Here is a 21161-nt window from a genome sequence, read left to right as displayed (position 1 = left end):
CTCTTGTTGAGGGTGAAAGAGGAGAGTGCAAAAGCTGGTTTGAAACTCAACATCCTCCTGGACTGCCTGGAGGGGTTGGGCATTGGAGACACCGTATTGCGGTGGTTCCGGTCCTTCCTCTCCGGCAGGTACCAGAGGGTAACACTGGGAGAGGAGGTTTCGGACCTGTGGTCACTTACTTGTGGGGTGCCACAGGGTTCCATCCTCTCCCGGATGCTATTTAACATCTATGTGAAGCCGCTGGGGGCTATCATCAGGAGGTTTGGGGTGCAGTGTCATCAATATGCGGATGACACGCAGCTCTACCTCTCATTCAAATCTTCACCAAGGTTGGCCGTAGAATCCCTGTCCAAATGTCTGGAGACGGTGAGTGGCTGGATGGAGAGGAATAAGCTGAAGCTGAACCCTGACAAGACCGAGGTACTTTTGGTGGGAGACAAGAGGAGGCTAGGGGATGTTGACCTGGTGTTGAATGGGGTACGGGTACCCTTGAAAGACCAGGTCCGCAGCCTGGGGGTCATTTTGGACTCCCAGCTGTCCATGGAGGCTCAGGTGTCAGCTGTGAGCCGGACAGCGCTGTATCAATTCCATCTGATACAGCGGCGGCGCCCCTTCCTTCCCGACCATCTGCTCCCATCGGTAGTACATGCCCTGGTCTCCTCTCATTTAGACTACTGTAATGCGCTCTACGTGGGGTTATCCCTGAAGACGGTTCGGAAACTGCAGCTGGTACAGAACGCGGCAGCTCGCCTGATTAAAGGCAGCCGCCGGCGAGATCACATCACTCCAGTGCTGAAGGAGTTGCACTGGTTACCAGTTGTTTTCCGGGCCAAATTCAAGGGGTTGGTTTTGACCTTTAAAACCGTATATGGTTCCGGCCCAGCCTATCTTAAGGAGCGCCTCCAGCAGCACCAGACAGGCCGCTTAACAATATCAGCCTCGGATGGCCTTCTCTCTGTCCCATCAGCCAGGACAGCTAGACTGGTGGGGACGAGGGAGAGGGCCTTTTCTGTGGTGGCCCCCACTCTGTGGAACTCCCTCCCTAGGGAACTCCGTCATGCCCCCTCTTTAATGAGCTTCCGTCGTGCATTAAAAACGTGATTGTTCAGGCAGGCATTTGGGGTGGGTTAGGGTATTTTAGAAAATGTTTTTATTGTAGAATTTTATTGTTTTAAACTGTTTTATTGTATATTGTACATCGCCCAGAGTGGCTGGGTGACCAGTCAGATGGGCGATTAATAAATTTAATAATAAAACATTAAAAAAACTAAGATCATGGCATCTGGCCCCATCACTTCCTGGCATATAGAAGGGGAAGAAATGGAAGCTGTGACAGATTTTATTTTCTTGGGCTCCAAGATCACTGCAGACGGTGACTGTAGCCATGAAATTAAAAGACGCTTGCTCCTTGGGAGGAAAGCGATGGCCAACCTAGACAGCATAGTAAGAATCTACTTACTAGATACCCATCATTCCTGTTTGGTCCTCTAATCCACATATTTGGTATAATATTTGGCGTTGTAATCATCATGAATTGGTAAAGAAAGTGCACAGTTACTGGGGCATGTTGTCCTTGAAGCAATTGACTCTCTTCTACCAAAGGTTTGCTTATATGGAAAATAGCAGAATATGGCAAAGTAGAACCCCCCAACCCCAACCAAGTGGGGAACTTTTTTTATTTCAGTGTATCACTCATAGATATTCTAGTTTTCATTTTGAATTGGGATTCATTTCTGTGTCTTGGTCTGCTCAATTTGTTTTGAAAGCTTCTTCAGTAATCTGGAATAGCCCTAATCATGTGTAAGAAAAACCTTGAAAATAGAAAGCCAGAAATACCTCTGTTTTCTGCCCTTCGTATCCACATGAACAATACTTTATGAATTATTGAAGACTGTCTGAAAGATTTACTTTGAAGACAATTCTAGTGGAACTTATGGCAATGAGAGAAAAGGCATTTTGTTGTTGTTCAGTCGTGTCCGACTCTTCGTGACCCCATGGACCATAGCACGCCAGGCCTTCCGGTCCTCCACTCTCTCCCGGAGTGTGCTCAAGTCCATATTCATTGGTACAGGTTTCTCAGGAGACAGGTATGGTGGTCTGGTACTCCCATCTCTTTAAAAATTTGCCACAGTTTGTTGTGATCCACACAATCAAAGGCTTTAGCGTAGTCAATGAAGCAGAAATAGACGTTTTTCTGGAATTCTCTTGCTTTCTCCATGATCCAGCTGGATCATGAATGTTGGCGATTTGATCTCTAGTTCTTCTGCCTCTTCGAAACCCAGCTTGTACTTCCGGTAGTTCTTGGTTCACATACTGCTGAAGCCTAGCTTGTAGGATTTTGAGCATCACCTTGCTGGCATGTGAATTGAGCGCAATTGTACGGTAGTTTGAACACTCTTTGGCATTGCCCTTCTTTGAAATTGGAATGTAAACTGACCTTTTCCAGTCTAGTGGCCACTGTTGAGTGTTCCAAATGTGTTGGCATATTGAGTGCAGCACTTTAACAGCATCATCTTTTAGGATTTTAAATAGCTCAGCTGGAATACTGTCCCCTCTGCTAGCTTTGTTGTTAGTAATGCTTCCTAAGGCCCACTTGACTTCACTCTGTAGGATGTCTGGCTCAAGTTCCATGACTGCACTATCATGGCTGTTAGGGACATTAAGATCTTTCCTGTATAGTTCTTCTGTGTATTCTTTCCACCTCTTCTTAATCTCATCTGCTTCTGTTAGGTCCCTGCCTTCTTTGTCCTTTATCATGCCCGTCTTTGCACAAAACGTTCCCTTGAGATCTCCGATTTTCTTAAAAAGATCTCTAGTCTTTCACATTCTATTGTTTTCCTCGATTTCTTTTCATTGTTCATTTAAGAAGGCCTTCTTGTCTCTCCTTGCTATTCTCTGGAACTCTGCATTCAGTTGGATATATCTTCCCCTTTCTCCCTTGCTTTTTGCTTCCCTTCTTTCCTCAGCTACTTGTAAAGCCTCCTCACTTTGATTTCTTGCATTTCTTTTTCTTTGGGATGGATTGAGTTGCTGCCTCCTGAACAATGTTACGGACCTCCGTCCATAGTTCCTCAGGCACTCTGTCTATCAGGTCTAATCCCTGAAATCTATTCCTCACCTCCACTGTATATTCATAAGGGATATGATTGAGGTCATACCTGAATGGTTTAGTGGTTTCCCCTACGTTCTTCAATGTAAGCCGAAATTTTGCAACAAGAAGCTCATGATCTGAGCCACAGTCAGCTCCAGGTCTTGTTTTGACTGACTGTATAGAGCTTCTCCATCTTTGGCTGCAAAGGACATAATCAATCTGATTTCGATATTGACCATCTGGTGATGTCCATGTATAGAGTCACCTCTTGTGCTGTTGGAAAAGAGTGTTTGCTATGATCAGTGTGTTCTCTTGACAAAACTCTATTAGCCTTTGTCCTGCTTCATTTTGTACACCAAGGCCATGCCTGCCTGTTATCCCAGTTATTTCTTGACTTCCCACTTTAGCATCCCCTATGATGAAAAGGACATCTTTTTTTGGTGTTAGTTCTAGAAGATGTTGTAGGTCTTCATAGAACCGATCAACCTCAACTTCTTCGGCCTCAGTGGTTGGGGCATAGACTTGAATTACTGTGATGTTGAATGGTTTGCCTTGGATTCGTACTGAAATCATTCTATCGTTTTTGAGATTGTACCCCAGTACTGCTTTTCCCACCCTTTTGTTGACTATGAGTGCTGCTCCATTTCTTCTAAGGGATTCTTGTCCACAGTAGTAGATATGATGGTCACCTGAATTAAATTAACCCATGCTTGTCCATTTTAGTTTGCTGATTCCCAAGATGTTGATGTTCAATCTTGCCAGCTCATGTTTGACCACCTCCAGCTTACCTTGATTCATTGATCTTACATTCCAGGTTCCTGTTCTTTACAGCATCGGATTTTCTTTTCACCACCAGACACATCCACAGCTGAGTGTCCTTTCGGCTTTGGCCCAGCCACTTCACTCTTTCTGGCATTACTTGGAAATTCCCTGTGCTCTTCCCCAGTAGTATATTGGACACCTTCCGACCTGAGGGTCTCATCTTCTGGCGTCATTTCTTTTAGCCTTGTGATAGGTTCCTTGGGGTTTTCTTGGCAAGAATCCTGGAGTGTATTGCCATTTCCTTCTCCAGTGGACCACATTTTGTCAGAACTCTCCGCCATGACCTGTCCGTCTTGGGTGGCCCTGCACGGCATAGCTTATGGCTTCACTGAGTTACGCAAGTCTGTTCGCCACAACAAGGCAGTGATCCATGAAGGGGACTTCTGCTCTAGGGGCCATCTAAATGGAATCACTTTGTGAAGCAATTTGGGCAAGCTCTGCATTTTCACAGAATCGAATTAGCTCTTTCCTAGGGATGTACGAAAGTCACTTACCTTTTTGCGGATTCTGTTCACGGTGGGGTGGGCGCTCCGTCCCTCCCCCCCCGGAATCCTCAACAGGGGGGGAGGTGATCCGGTCCTCCCCCCCGGAATCCTGCCCGCCCGCGAACTGGCTGGTGCAGACACAAATGGCGGCCGCTGTAGCGGCCGCCATTTGCTTCCAGCCAGGCTGCCATGATAGGCTACGTAAGTATTTACGTAGCCTATCACAGCAAGCCAATAAAAAAACAACGGCGTACACAAATGGCGGCGGCTACGGCGGCCGCCATTTGCGTTCCCTATTTTTCGCTGTTTTAGTCTACGTAAATATTTACGTAGGCTATTATGGTGAAAAAGAGGGGAACGCAAATGGCGCCCACTATGCTATTTGCGTTCCCCTTTTTTTCGCCTAATAGCCTATGTAAATATTTACGTAGACTAAAACGGCGAAAAATAGGGAACGCAAATGGCGGCCGCCGTAGCCGCCGTCATTTGCGTATACTTTTTTTTCTTTTTCGATTGGCTTGCCATGACAGGCTACGTAAATACTTACATAGCCTATCACGGCAAAGATTAGGATTGAAATGGCAGCCGCGGCAGCCAGTCAAAAGACCAGCCACCACCGGAGCCGCTGCTGGAGCCGCTGCCAGAGCTGCCGCTGTCTGGAACATCTGCCCCAGGTCCCGGGGGGAATCCGCACGGGGGGGGGGAACGGCAGGCCGTTCCACCACGGATTTCGGGGGGCCGAATGTGAGTGCATTCGGCCTCACTGCAATCCGTGGCAGAATTCTCCACCATCCCTACTCTTTCCATGGTGTATGCAGTGCTGTATTGCTCTGCTTTTGAAGTGTATACAGGAACTGAAGCCGCACTAGTTGGGGTGGGGTGGGTGAGTCCTGCCAGAAGTAGAAATGAACGTTAGCAATTGCATAGGTGCGGGGCAGCCAATGAGCGGAGGCTCGCTCCCCCTCCCTCACGTGTTCAACGAAGTGCAGTGCAGGACTTGCTTACAAGTAGATGTTCATGACAATCCCCACATACCCCACATACAAACACACATTTATGAGGCGGGCAGGCAAGCAGGCATCTGCTGCTGCTGGAGACTGAGCAGGTGCTGAGAGCAGAGAGCGCAGAGCTGGTGAGGAGGGAGAGTGACTAGCACATAGTCTTTGATATATCTCTGATCAGGCAGCTCACATGCTTTTTCACAACAGAATGTATATCTTATTAGAGGAGAAATTAGAGGGATAATAAGCAATATCATTTACTTGAAGGCTAAGTGCTTGGAATTCTCCAAAAGTAAGCATCTTTGTTCAGGACACACATCTTGCATCTCTGTACATTTCTGAAAACCACTTTTCTATGTTCAGGGAATAAAAACTTCTGGAATGTGAATGACTGAGGGGAATTACTCTAGTGCTAGAGAAACCTATTCCATCTGCTGCCCTGGCTTTATTTTGTTAGATGACCAACTGCTGTCAGTCCGGTGGTAGAGAAGCCCAGAAATTAGCATGATTTACCAAAATACTTGACCTTGAGAATCACAGTTTTGCCTCTGGTTCATTCTTTTACATAGATAAAACAGGCTAACTCAATATATTTGGTAGAGTGCCATGGAATCAGTTTCAAGAGACCAAATGTAGATGTAAATATATCTACATTTGCATTCAAATATAATTTAAAACAGGTTATTTTTAAAGACAAGTAATATAACTGAAATGTTTAACAAATCCAACTCTTTGATTTTTATTCACTTTGAAATTGGATGAAATTGGCACGGGGGGCGGGGGTGTCCCACAACATTACCTCCTGAATTGCATTCCCTTCTGGTGATTTTTTGCACCTGCTGCAAAATAATGAAACACTATTTGCAAATGTTGGGGGAAGAGGAAACATGTCTCCATTGCAACTAGGCCGATGCTCCCTCATCCCAATTCAGACTCATGTAGGTGACTACTAAGCCCTATTCTTCGGGCATTTCAAACATGATGAACCTAAGCTTGTGAGGAGAGGGAGCATATTAGCCCTGCCCTCTCCATCATCAATTTCATCACCCTCTACTCATGGAGGTCTACCTTCTGAGAGGAGCGTCTCCTGTATCCATGGAGGCTCTCCATGTGATCCAGGATGCTAGCAAATCAGTGTTCTGGATTGCGTGGAGAGTTTCCACGGATTAGGGATGTATGAATCCCCTACCTGCCAGTCCAGGGGGGGTCTGCAGGGGGGGAGGTGATCCATTCCTCCCCTCAGAATCCTCTTTGGCTGGCTCCGCTCCGTGGCGATTCTGTGGAGCCGCTGGCCAGCTCCGAAGTTCCAGCGATAGAGCCGCCATGCCGTATCGCTGGCTGAAGGGGACTACTGACTGCGGCTGCAAATGGCATCTGGGACGCCATTTGCGGCCATAAAGGCCTTAGTTTAAGGTAAATGCAGCTGTAAATGGTGGCATGGCGGCTGTATCCCTGGCAATCTGGAGCTGGAGGATCCAGCTGAAGAGGATTCCATAGGGAGACAGAGGTAAGTCTTCCATTCCGCCACGGACTCCAGGGGGCCGGATTCTTTAGAATCTGGCCTCACTGGAGTCGGTGGCGGAATTTTCCGCCATTCCTACCACGGATACAGGAGGCTCTCCTCTTCAGAAAGTTGCCCTCCACAAGCAGAGGGTGATAAAAGCAATGATGGAGTGGGACGTTGCTAGCGCACACCTAGGGTTTAGTCTTAGTTGCATGTGAAATGCCTGAAACGGGCTCTAGTTGGGGCAGAATGTGGATAAGGCATTGTATTTGGATGTACATCAGAATGTATATTCCATTGAAATAGCGTAGATGGATAACATCTGCAGCTGGATGAGCATTCAGTTGTAATGCTACAATAGTTTCAAGGGGTTACACTTCAGATTTCTCGAAATGTGCATCCCAATCCACATTCTGCCTTAAGCGATCATACACAATAGCTATATGTAACTAAAGCTGTATTGTGGTGAAAGTCTTGCTGCACAGTGATGGCAGGGGATGAAACCACCACCACCACATGGCAAGACAGGGAACATTCACCCAGTTGCTTATTTCTCCCATTCAGAGTAGGGGGCAATATCTTTGGGTCTTTGTTTGCCCTCAGTGATGTCATCACATAGTCAGACCTGATTGGCTGTGCATGTGCACTTGGACTATACGCTGAGAAATATTCATAGTCTTCACCCCAACTTTCTTCTAAAGTCTTCCAAATTCCAACATATTTTAATTCCAAATTAAACATGTGGAAATATTTAACACCCTCCCATGTGCTATAAATGCTATAAATCTAAATAATAGGTTTATAGCACGTGTATCGTATGTCCATGTTATAAATTGTTGTTTGACACATTTTAAGATACATTCCAATCATGGATTCAGTAATGGAAGTCTTGTTGCTAAAGAGGTCACTGGAAAAATACATTGGAACTTCAACTGACATGGAATTTGAGTGATAAATTACCATTAAATTATGAACATCCTTTGGGATGGGGCAGTTTCACTTGCATCAGAATCCACGTTGGAATCACAGCTTCTAGGCCTGGCCTAGGATCCACTGGTTTCTGTAGTTTCATAATCCTCTCTGTAAATAAAAGGTAGGCCTCCATTGCCATGAGTAGGAGGTGTTTGTTTGCTTCTTTTGCCCTGACTGGAGGTCTTGCACTCCGGTGCTCTCAGATTCAGCAGTGGTGTGAACCCCGCTGGTGTTTCTAAAGGCTTCAAGCATTGTTTATAGAGTGCCTTTCATGCCCCCAGAATATTAGCCCCTCTGATAGTACAAGGGAAAGGCAATAAAATCACTTTTCTTGCTAGAACAGACATGGGGAGGCTCAGGCCCTTGGGCCGGATAAGGCTCATGGAAGTTGCCCATCAAGCCTGCCAGCTTCTTTCTCAGTTTCTGCCCCTCTACCAGCACGAAAAAAGCTCTTTTCTTCAATCAGCACCTGATTAGAGACAAGCGTTTCTCCCTGCTGATAACTGAAAAAGGCTCTCTTTCTCAGCACTCAGCAGGAAAAAAGTCTCCGGTGTTTGTTACTCCTCTTCCTCTCCTCAGGGGGAAAAAACTTTTTCACAGGGAAAGAGGACAGAGTAGCATCTGTAGTGGGAAAGATCCAATGGCCCTTCTCTCTGATGAGAAATAACACTCTGAACATCTTTTCTCATCAGGGATGATGGGGCTAAACATTGTCCCATTGTCCCTAAAAGTCACATGGAACATCTTTTCCAGTGACTGGGAAAAGTTACATGGAGCATCTTTTCCAGTGACTGAGAGGCCAAATGGGCTTCTCCCATCTTGTTCCAACGCTCCTTCACCAAATGTGGGGTTTCCCTCTGCCATGGGGGATGGGAAGGGAGATGGGCAGGAAGGCCACCCATTGTGCCCTTCAAGCATTACAGCCAAACATTTGAAGTATCCCCTTGAGTGTTTCCAAGCACACACCAGTAACATTTCAGGGGTGCAATTGATTTTCAGAGCGAGCAGCTTGGTACTCATCCAACTGTATTTGGAATGGAAAATGAGAGTCTGTACATGTATAGAATTCACTTCATGTTTGTCTCTCTCCTCCCCCCCCCCCGCCAATCCTAAAAACTAATCACAATTCTGACAGACCTGAGCAAACACCTTCAAAGGGTGACTTTTAATGTACTGTGGGAAATCTAGGGAAGGGAATTAGAATTCGTAAGTCCAAATTAATTATGCAGTCTTTTCAACCCCCTAGAGGGGTTGAAACCCTTAACATGTAACCCTTAACATTTTTAGTAGCAGATTTGGGAATGAGCTGCAGGATATGGATATCTCTTTCTAGTATTCTGAAGTAACAGGTCAGACCCTAATGCTGTTCTATATTTTTTTATTTTAGGCTGCAATCCTATATATATTATCTGGGAGTAAACACCATTTAATTCATTGGGACTTACTTCTGAGTAGACATGTATAGGATTGCTCTGTTAGTTTAGAAGATTTCTTTAAAATGCAACACAAGTATTCAGTATAGTTTACACAGAGTTTTTATGGAATCCACAGAGTTTTCATGGAATCCATACATTAAGATAATACCTTCTTTGCTTTGCCATGTTGTATGCACAAATAAATTGAAGCATTTCTTGTATTTATCATTCATCTATAGAACTGGTACAACTGTAGATCAAGTCCAATGAAATAATAATTAATGAATAATAGGACTTGCTTTAGATATCCTTAATATAATTTTTGCTACAACTGTCACATCAAAGCAAACTAAAGAATTTCATACCAAATGTGCTCTAATATAAAAAAAAATCCTTGATACCAAACTGGATCTTCTTTAGCCAAATCAAGTTACTTTGTAAATAACATTTCTAAATTGGATTGTATTTTCTTTATTGCTATAATTCCATTTTTAATTCTGAAGAAAACCAGTAATTAAATCTCATGTTTCTTTACATTTCATGTTGTTGTTGTTGTTCAGTTGTTAAGTCGTGTCCGACTCTTCGTGACCCCATGGACCATAGCACACCAGGCCTTCCTGTCTTCCACTCTCTCCCGGAGTGTGCTCAAGTTCATACATTTCATGTAAGGTTCACTAAATCTGAACACATCATTATGCAAGTGCATTTTAATAAGTCTAAAAGTGTAAACTGTGCAATATCAAGAACAAAAAGAGTTTTAGTTTTGTAATGAGCCTTGTAACACCTATAATCTCTTTCTGCTGCCTCACAAAAACTAATGGGACGAGCATCCCTAACTTCAACATATCACAATTAAAGGGAGTGGAGAAGTTACCATGTGTGCTAGGAATCTACTTTTGTCAAGAAAACTCCCAGTTTGCCCTCTCTACGTGTGGTTGACCTAGTGAATGAAATAGTAGATGTGTGTATGATTCTAGGCATGCCTTCTCCAAAGATCAACATTTGTACACACTTTGGTCACCTTTTATGCGTAGTGCTATTGACATTAACCAGAGATGCCAGCCTGACAGCGCTGTACTTTAACACCAGCGAAAGAGTCGCTCTGCTGTACTTGCATGGTTTATCTAAAGAGACTTAAAAAAAAAAAATCACAAGCCTAATTGTTTTCCATCAAAGAGAATTCTCTTCCAGGCAAACTATCCTGTAAAGTAACAGGATTACCTTGAAGGTTGAAATTGACATAACTTTGAAAGCTAGGTACAATGACTAATCACTCTTCCTATTTTCAATTTCAAAGTAAGTCCCCCATGTGGAGATGCACTGGGAGGGAAAATAGATAGGACAGGGAGCGGGGTCCTTAATATCAGAGAAATAGAGAACTGAAGTGTACAGGAAAGTTACTGATGCTAGCTTTTGTTTATAAGAGGCTACTTCATCAGGCGTATCTGATAAAGTAGGATGTTACCTGTAGGATGTTACCAAATTAGTATTGATAGATCAGAGCTGGGTATCGGTAATCTGTAAATTTAAAGCAGAATTTAGGAAGCCTGTGTAATTAATTAAAGGAAATTAATGAGAGGAAACAATGAGCAAAAAAGAAGTCTCCAACACCAGCAATGTTTCAAAGTGTATAATTTTAGAATGACAGAAATGAAGTTGTATGCAATATGTGTATAAGTTATAGGATATGTTATATTAAACTCTGTTTGTACTGTACGTATTTGCTATGAACAGATTCCTGTACTACCGGGGAGCAGTCCTATGGTCATGCTGCGCCAGTGGCTGCTAGCTCACAGTTACATTGGGTTAATATAGTTGAGATATTATGGATTTCAAGCAGAAAAGTGGAAGGAAAAATGATACTTCTTTAAGGAAGATATAACAACACTAGCAGACACACCTTGAGTATCCCTGGGAACTCTGCTGCCCACGTTGCCTTAGCCATGCATGAAAGAAGACACTAATCAATGCACAGTGGTGGTAAAACAACCCCATGATATTGCCCAACTAGCACACTTCAAAAAGCAGCCTGGCAGCCACAAAGTCACCACCACAGCCTCCTTCCCCAGTGCAGACTACCATGGTGCAATCCAGCAACAGGTATGCATAGCCACATTCTTCAGCGCTTCCTGCAGAGAAATGTTGGAGCAACTTTCCCCAACCTGGAGCCCTACAGATGTTTTGGACTACAAGACCCAGGATTCTTGACCACTGGTCATGCTGGCTGGCACTGATGGAAGTTGAAGTCCAAAACATCTGGAAGGCACCAGGTTGGGAAAGGCTGTGTTAAATTCTCTTTGTAATGCAAAGCACACACAGCCTGCAAACCACAAGCCTTTTGACGTGTCAGCGCACACAGCAATTCAGTGCAAGATGGACTGACATTTGTATTATAATACACAGCTGTCTCTATAGCTCTGCTGTCAGGAAGCATGCATAGAAAGGGAACCCCAAAGAAAGATTCAGGTCCCACTGGGGGAATATTACTCCTGTACAACACACATCAGAACTTGCCAAACTATGCAATCGTATTACTGCCTATGTAAAGGAATGCTTTTGGCAATTCACAGGGGGCAGCAGCAGGATTTGCCTGGTAGCTCCTTAGGAAAGAGCACTGATAAAAAGAAGCAGGAGATGGCTGCTTGAGTCCCATCACAGGCAAACATTCAGTTTACCACCACACTGTAACACTTTATTGTTGGTTGCCTGACTAGCAACAGTGACTTCAGGTGCAAAAAAAGATGGCGGACGCAGGGCTAAAATCCACACTCCCAATACACAGAACAAATCCCTGACCACAAAGCCACAGCAGAGGACAAGAGAATCTTATGTTCAGTTGTGACTATGTGAACAGGGTAGAAGGAGGTGAGGAACAGCCACTTTGGGCTCTGCATTGACCTCAGTGGGAGCATCTTAATGTGCACCGCCTCCTTTGCCAGTATAACATTGTACCATCAGTGGGGTGAAACCAAACTGTAAACAAGCAGAGGATTCTGAAGATCTCCTCCTCCTGTGTCACATCGAAGTCTCAGTCCCTTTTTGGCTCTTACTCCAGCAGTGTAACGTCAGTGTCATGGTTATGCTACCATAACCATGGTGTAACATCAGCATAAATGCCCCATGCTGGCATATTTTGAGGCTCCTGAAATTAAGGCAAAACACTTCACATGTGAACCATCACCATAGGTCTGTAACAGCAGGTCGTATCATTTGTGTTTCAACTAAATGGAATATTGATCTCTCTAAAATGTAATTTCACCATTAAACCTGGAACCCAATGTGGCACACATAAAATTTTCAGAATTACCTAATGATGTTCCCCTGAAGTCAGTGGATATATTGCAAGGGTAAGGGAATCCAGGCTAGAATTAACTGTTCATTACAGATTACTATTATGACCGCTTAATCCATCTATGTCTTTTAGTTAGAAGAACTAAGGAATGCACTGGATAAGACTAGACAAGAACTGGATTCCACCAAAGCACGACTTGCCTCAACACAGCAGTCTCTGGGTGAGAAAGAAGCACATCTGGCCAATTTAAGGATAGAACGGAGAAAACAGTTAGAAGAGATACTGGAAATGAAGTAAGTACATTTACAGCTTTTGATTTTGATAGGGTTCAAGGGAATCTGGGTTCTCCTTTTATTTTATATTTCTGTGCATTATTGTCTGCTTAACTATGTATATACTCTGTTTCATGTACTGAATTTTCATACTCAATTTCTTTTGTAACCAAAGGGTGCTTTGTGTTAGTGGATTTACTGAATTGGGATGTGTAATAATTAGCACTGGGCTAAAATATTCAGCCCCGACTTTTGCATTGCTTTCAGGGATGTGGGGAAATTCCCCCCCCCCCCATGATTGGATTAATACTGGGGGGCAAGTGAATTTGAACAACGATCAGGTGGGAAGTGGGCTTTATAATGACAAGGTGGCCAATTAAAAAAAAAATCACAAACAAGGCTTTGCTGCCCTCTGCAGCCTGGTGAAGTTCCTTGTGTAATTTGGGTCAGAATGCTCCATGAGAACACACTACAACAAAATGTCATGATATAGCATTATTCCCATGGGGCATTTCATCCCAAATTTCAAAGGGACCACCATGGGGCTGCTGAGGGCAGCTAAGTTGCCGCTTGTAGCAGTGGCAAAGATTGGGGGTCGGGTGGGGGCTGGGTAAAAAACAAAAAACAAAACCTTGCCCCCATTTTCTTTAAAGGTAACCCAGCCTCGATACAAATATACTTTGAATTTGCCCAGCCCCCCCAAAAAAGTTACAGATTCTCCCCCCCACCCCATTGTGGGAATGAATGGTCTTGTGAAAGTGGTGGTGGTGTATTTGGCTCAGTCTTAGCACTAATGATAAATGCTAATCATAATTCAGAAATACAGAATCCCCAGGGTTTGAATCTTATCCATCCAAAACATCTAGGTATCTGAGTTCCACACTAGTTTTATATAAGTAATTGCATGTATTTACATTTCTCTGTCAGAAACACAGTCACAAATGGAAGTGTCACCTTGCAAGCTCAGCACTTGGTTGCAGAATCCTTGATAGTAACCTATGGAGAGGGGCAGTTTCCTGATAATAGTATCTCAGACGAGTGGCTATGGCTAGCTCTGGTGTCCTGTAGTCTTTCTGTCATTAAATAACTAATATAAATTTGTTTTTGTCCATTAGGCTTTCAAAATTCTATCTTATGAAACATTTTAATTTAGGTAGAAGATAGAACTGATATCATTTATTTGTTTTTTTAATTCAGAAACAGTTCTTGCATTTCTGAGAGAAATCAAGCCAGACAGCCATTATATTTCCTTTTAGGTGATCGTAAATCACTAGGGTAAAAAAAGAGATTGTGTTGTATATTAGTACCAAAGAAATAAACTACTGTGCCAGAAAGACCAGGTTGTAAAAGATGTGGGGTTTGTCAAAGAGGATTTTTGGTAGCTGACAAACATGACCTTAGTGTATTATGTCTGGAGGAATATCATGTTCCTGAGGAATGCCAAAACTGTTTTAATCTGTGTGACAGGGCAAGGATGATAAGGTCACTTATTATTCATGCTTTTTAATAGTGTATTTTTCATAGGAGGGTGTAATGAGATGGAAGGTAAGGTCAGTTTTAGACAGATGTTGCCAAGATTACAAAGCAGAATTGATGAAAAGCTATGAACATTCTATGCTATCACTATGCTTGTTCTTAAGAAACCAAAAAAAGAACAGAAGTATATAATTAAATTGAACTTCCTCCCCACCATAACGATAAGTATACATAATTATAGTACATTAAATCTGCAACATAATCTTTGAACTGGACAGCCTCCATAAGAAAGAGCCCAGTGTGGGCACATCTATAGTAAGGAATACACAGAAAATTAAGAAGGCAATATTCTGCATATGAAAATATACGTGGCTACATGATTTTAACTAAAATCCACAAGAACTCACGATCTAATGCTAGCGCTACATATAAATTTAATAGGATACAATGTTGATACTAAGTTTGATATGATATAAGAAGCCCATAACAAAAGAAAATGATATTTGTAATGACAGCATAGTATTTTATCACTAAATGGTGAAATTCAGATATTATTCTGTGACACTAATGGGCCATTATAATGTTGGTATATAGTAGTGCTTGCCTATGTTTTAAATTTTCATGTAATTTATTAATTTAATTAGTGTAGATAAGGAATTTTAGATACTTACTATTTTATTATTTAAATAGTGCAGACAGGATATATTTTGTGACTTTTGGCTTATAGTCAGCTATGCATGAATTGTATACCTAAGGGCTTTCATGATGATTTCCTATGCTTATATTATGTTAACGTTTTGTCTGCTAACCCTCTCTGGCTTATATTACCAAGATCCATCTTAATTTATGGTGTATAGTCAGTTGTCTGTTTTTAGACAACTCCTTCAATTGTCATTATGAATCCTTGTTAAAAGTACGGAATTATTTTAAGAAGTTTAAATTAAAGAGGGTGGCAACTTAATTCAGCAATGACTAGCTGTCACTTTAGCATATATGTTTGGAAGGAGGAACATTTGCTAGGAAAATATACAGCAGCAGCGGATAAAAAAAAGTTTGGTAGAGGGAGAATCCCACTTCTTGTGTTCTAATTGGTACCATAATCTGAAAGGGAAGGACAAATTTTCTATTGTATTGAAGTATAGAGCAAAACATTCATGTTATTCACAGGTGTGTGTTTTCAATGTTCTTTTATTTCCCCTAGAGTTTATTATTTGATACTGCTAAACAATGTCTACTGGGAAAGGTTTGTTATCGTACACTTTCTTTTATTTTCTCAATAACTCACAGTGACAGTAATGGCAATTTTGCTCACTTGTCAGTGAACAGCATGATGTGTGTTTCAATCTATCATTTCTGCTTAATTGCCTTAAATGTGTTTTACTTTTTTTTCCTATGCAAAATAAAACAGAATCTCACGGTGGGGTATTGCACAAGTATTGCATGAAGTCAACTGAAAATGTTGAAGTCATGTAAAGCATGATTCTTTGAATCAGAAATTAGAATTTAATAAGTATAATACCATGACATTCTAGGGAAATTTGGGGGCATGCCCTTCTAAGCTTTGGAAAGCCACATTAGTGGTTCAATATTGGTCAGTGGAAAGCACTGTATAACATCTAAAAGGTCTGCAACCATACTGAAGAGGCCAATAACATGTATTTTTCCTCAGAGAATCAACAATTCACTAGAAGGGGGGATCCAATTCTGTGGAAAAGACTTGGAAAAGATTGAAAAGATTGGGCCCCACCATGTGGTTATTGGCCTGTGTTATACTGGCTCTGTGGTCTAGACCCACAGAAAAGCACCTCTCATGGCGCTTAAATGTTTATATGGTTCCTACTAGGAAGTCATTATAGGAGTGTTCCACCTGTGACCCCTCTTTTTCAATATCTGTGATATTGGGGAGTGGTTTCTATGTACAAGCAAATGTAATTTCATCAATAACAGTATCAGTTCCATTATTCTCATCATCACTAGCTTTTTCATTAATGAATATAGATATTTGTTTTGTTCACCTCTCCCTACCCCCCAAATTTATTTAGACCTGATCACTTGTCAGAAGGTGTATGTGTGGTGGAAGAGAGCATGGTGTGTGCTCTGGATGGGTTTCCCCCTGTAGCGGCATTTGTGTGGCCAGTGGAGCGAATCCACATAAGAACAGAAGAAGAGCCCTGCTGGATCAGACCAAGGGTCCATCTAGTCTAGCATGCTGTTCACACAGTGGCCAACCAGCCGCTTATGGGAAACCCACAAGTAGGACATGAGTGCAACAGCACCCTCCCGGTCATGTTCCCCAGCAACTGGTGTACATAGGTATAGTGATACTAGAGGTAGCATATGGCCATCAGGACTAGTAGCCATTGACAGAAACAAAGATCAAAACTGCGTTTCAGGGCTTAGACTGGGATCTCTAGATAAGGGCAACCTATGTTACTACATTTGGGAAAACAAATAGGTAGATAACTCAAGTCTCTTGTACTATTCTTTACAAATAGAGAAGCCCAGTGTACTAGAGAGGGAAGTAGTAGAAGCTAGAAAGACAGACAGACAGAAGAAAAAAGAAAAGAAAAGAAAAGAGAGGGAATGGAGGAAATGCAACACATTATGATGGTATACCTATCCTGCCTTACGATCTGTTTGAAGACCTGTCAAAGGGGAGGGGGAGCAAGGGTCCTTGTTTGTTTACTTTTAAGATTTATTAGTCACCTTATAGCAAATAGCTCTCAGAGAAAAATGCAATAAAAACACAAATAAAACCCCTACACCCCAAATCAGAAGGAGCAAACAAAACTATCAGTTAAAAGTGGTAGAAGCTAAAATAACAGGCATCACAACAACAAGAGCTAAAAAATATCATAAGGATTTTTAAAAACATAACCTAGCAGCAGAAATATATAGAGGATTAAAAGGCCTGAGAGAATAAAAGGGTCTTTGCTTGATGCCAAAGAGATAACAAAGTAAGTAGGCACCAGCTGGGCCTCTCTAGGGATAACTGGATGGGTGGCAGTGGGTGGGAGGGGAGCTAATACTGTGGGGCTAATATTGGGAAGCTAATACTGTGGTTTTAATGCTTTTACATTTTATATTGTTTTATCCTGAGCTTTTTGGTTTTAATTTTGTGAACCGCCCAGAGAGCTTTGGCTATTGGGCGGTATAGAAATGAAATGAATGAATGAATGAATAAATAAATAAATAAATACGCACTGAAAAGGCTCAAGTCAGCCTCCTGCTGTACCTCAGTATGTAAAGTCACTTGGACCAGGTCTTTGATGACAGTCTCAGGGCTCCAGTAGGAATATACAGCAAGAGGCAATTCCTTCGACTGCTGCGGCCCCAAGCCATGAGGGCCTTTATAGGTTAATAGTAGCACTTTGAATTGGGCCCAGAAATGAGCTGGGAGCCATTGAAGATGATATAATACTGGCATAATGTGGTCATAATGCCCTGTTCCAGTAAGTAGCTTAGCCACCATGTTCTGTAGTAACTGAAGGTTTAGGATTGTCTTCAAAGGCAGCCCTACATACAGCACATTGAAACCATCTAAATGGGAGGATCACTAAAGCCAGGTTATGTCTATCAAAATAGGGTTGTAGCTGGCATACCAGCCTGAGCCGGTGAAAGGCACCTCATGCCACAGAGGATGCTTCTGGCTCGAATGGCAAAGATGAACTACAAGTACCACCAAGCTTTGAGCTTGATCCATTAGGACAGGGGCCAGCAATCTGGTGCTTGCAGGCACACTGGCACTTGCCAAGACCTGAGTGCACCTGCAATTGCCACACTTTCCCTTATCTCTTTGATAACGGTAGGGAAAGAGATTGCTAGATCAACTGTAACGAAGGTGGGGAAAAGGGTGCCCTTCGGAAAAACGGAGTGGGGGGGATGGCTGGGGGGGATCCCCCCCTCCACTAAGGATGCGTGAGGCATTAGGGTCCTTGGCGGTGGATGGCCCTCCAGGCATTTTTTTGGCAGGGAATCCTTTTCCCCAGTTCTTTTAAAGTCAATGGAGTGATCTGCGCCACCCACATCCAGGTCAGACAACCTATCCAGAAGGATACCCTGGTCAATAGTATGGAAAGCTGCTGAGAAGTCCAGGAGAATTAACGGGGTTACACTTCTTCTGTTCTCTCCTGGCAAAGGTCATCTTAGAGTGGGCCATCTCACTGAAAGTTGTTTCAGTGTCAAAACCAGGCTGAAATCAGACTAAATCTAGAAAATCCACTTCATCCCCAAGTGACTAGATCTCATTGGCCACCACTCACTCAAGCACCATGACCAAACAGAGGGGTTAGCCACCAGCCTGTACGTATTCAGATCTTCTTGGTCCAATTACGTTTTTTGCAGATGTGGTTGCTCCCTCCTTTAAGGAAACTGGTTCCACTTCATCTTGTAAGGAGTCATATATAACCTCCCAGATCCTTCCCTGCTAGATGTAACCAGTCATAGGGGTAAGGGTTGAAGAACCAGGTGGTTGATTGAACTTTATCAGGCACCTTTCCCACATCCTGGGGCCCTAAAAATTGAAATACATGGTATTTCATGTCATGGTAGATATAAGCAATCTTGTCCTCAAAATGTCTTGCAACTATGTCGCAATGTGCTACTGAATGTTCAATTAGATCTCCCACTGAGCCACTGCACAAAACCATGAACTGCTCAGAACAGCTCTGCCCTATTAGATTCGCGATGGGGATTCTTCCACCTGTATTTCAGATGTCTCCTGGCTTGGTTTATCACCCTCAGCTCAGATCTATACAAAGGAGCTGAACAGGCTGTGCAGAGTGGGAGATGATACTCAGGAGAGATCATGTCAGCCTCCTGGATCATATCTGTCTTCCACTACAGCTTTAAAAGAAAATATCCCAGAGCCCTCTGGAACCCATTGAAATCCATTAGCTTCCAGATGGACTTTCTTAATAGGTCTCCCCTGCAGAGAGGAATAGTTACTGTGAGCATAAATCTCAACAGGAAGTGGTCTGGCCATGAGAAGGGAATAAGTGAAAAATCCCTCACCTTCTTACCACCATCCTCCTGTCCAATAGTTAACACCAAATCTAGAGTGTGACTAGCTACTTGCACGGGGCCAATGACATGTTAGGACAGCCCCATGGTAATCATGGTGGTCAGGGGTGTCGTGGTAAATTTTGAAGCGGCGGTCCTCGTCATTGTAGGTCTCATAGCCACCCCTCCCCCCAATGAGAGTCCAAAAATTCAGAAGCCAGATATCCTCTGCCAAAGAATGGCTGGAGGGGAAAGAAGCCCATCCACTGCCAAAGTCCCTGTTGCCTCAAGGGTCCTTGATGGAGGTTGGGCTCCCCCCACCCAAGCCATTTTCATTTGTACTAGGAGTAGGTCTTTCGTAAAGTGAGTGGGCCTTCATTGTTCATTCAAGACCAAGCCACCCCAAAATACTTTGCATTACAACAGGGAACAATATATTATTGCTGGGAAAAGTAAATATATGATGATGAAAGTTTTTGTAAACTAGTTCAGCAACAGTGTTCATGTTGCAGGAATTAATTTTCCCTCTCATTGTAGGTACACTTTAATGTATTTTATATAATCCCCAGTAAATAGGCAGCATATTTATTGTTTCCACATAACGTATCCTTTGAAAAGAGAAGCAATTGGCTGGTTTTTTACAACCTGTGGTGTGCTTTCATTTAATTGTAGGATCCATGCTGAGAGCACAGAGAGTCATATCCCAAATTAAATACAAACAAAACAGCAGGATGTTGATACAACTGCAACTTCCACAGGAAGTAGTTAGAATGGTAATGTGGCCTTCTTGGAACTTGGGTGGAAATTCTTCTGTGACTCCTATTTCTGCCCCATAGCGCCGTAACACAGCATGTCTTGACTAACTTTTTTGACACCAACTTGCTAGCATCGTAAAGATTAGAAGAATCCAAATGAAGGCTTTGTTCTTGACTAAAATGAAGAGGGGTTTGGGTTTTTTTAAGTAAAGAGACAGAAGGCAATAAACTGTACCTCTTCAAGAGTCATTTGAGTGAACTGTTTACTTAGGAAACTGCTTTAGTCATTTTAAAGATAGATGGCTAATACCAACATTCCGCTAATTTTTCAGTATCTGTTCATCATACTGAAATAGTTCAACCTATTGTTAGCTTTATACTACAGAATTATCTTTAAACACACATCACTAGAATAAAGGTATAAAGTATGCCAGGTTAAAGAATGTACACGCATACGGCTGGGCTAGCTGTGCAAAGTTCACGCTTTGTAGATCTAAGCCACTCCACCCCCATACTATATGTTGGCATCTGCACATGGATATTATTTTGCTGTTATGATATACATTGCAGAACTCTGGAGATTCAGATTCTAATATATAGTGCAGGTGAAATACGTTGTTATTATAGTGTTCTTTTCCATTTTTATCTGAAATGAAGATTAGTCCATAAAAATAAGAGATTTTAGGAAATATGGGCAACCACCAGCCCTGTTCCAGAGAGTTAGGACAAACCTATTGAAAGTAATTGAATGCTTGATGAAGTCCTTATAATAAAGAATCTTTTATCTGAATTCAGATCAATGCACAGTGTAAAGAGACATATATTAAATGTACTTTTGCTGGTAGGGTACCGCTGTGTTTACTAATGGTATTTGCTAAGAAAGTACGTTTTGTGATCATCAAAGTGACTAAATTACAGTTTTAATATGGAATTTCACTGAGCTAAAACTGGTATCTCATTTTTTGAATGATGAAGAACTCATTCCAAGTAATTATGCTTTCAGTGTTTCCAGATGGGGCTGTTATCATGCAGTTGCCCTGCCCTAAACTGGAATTTTACAGGGGATCATCATCTT

The 21161-nt window shown here is 42.5% G+C and overlaps 1 protein-coding gene across 1 annotated transcript in view; it reads left to right on the top strand.

Annotated features, from left to right (window-relative positions):
- ERC2 (ELKS/RAB6-interacting/CAST family member 2) overlaps positions 1 to 21161 on the top strand; it is a 705044-nt gene that overhangs the window by 507487 nt on the left and 176396 nt on the right. The window contains exon 14 of the mRNA XM_084832475.1: positions 12715 to 12875. Coding sequence (XP_084688601.1) covers positions 12715 to 12875 — 161 coding nt within the window. The remainder of the gene's footprint in view (positions 1 to 12714; positions 12876 to 21161) is intronic.

The sequence above is a fragment of the Heloderma suspectum genome, chromosome 2, assembly GCF_057233095.1.
Source record: "Heloderma suspectum isolate Gila_16-S chromosome 2, 16-S_ref, whole genome shotgun sequence".
In the NCBI taxonomy this organism is placed as follows: Eukaryota; Metazoa; Chordata; class Lepidosauria; order Squamata; family Helodermatidae; genus Heloderma; species Heloderma suspectum.
Note: the sequence above shows the minus strand (reverse complement) of the source record. Positions and strands in the feature narration are given on the sequence as shown.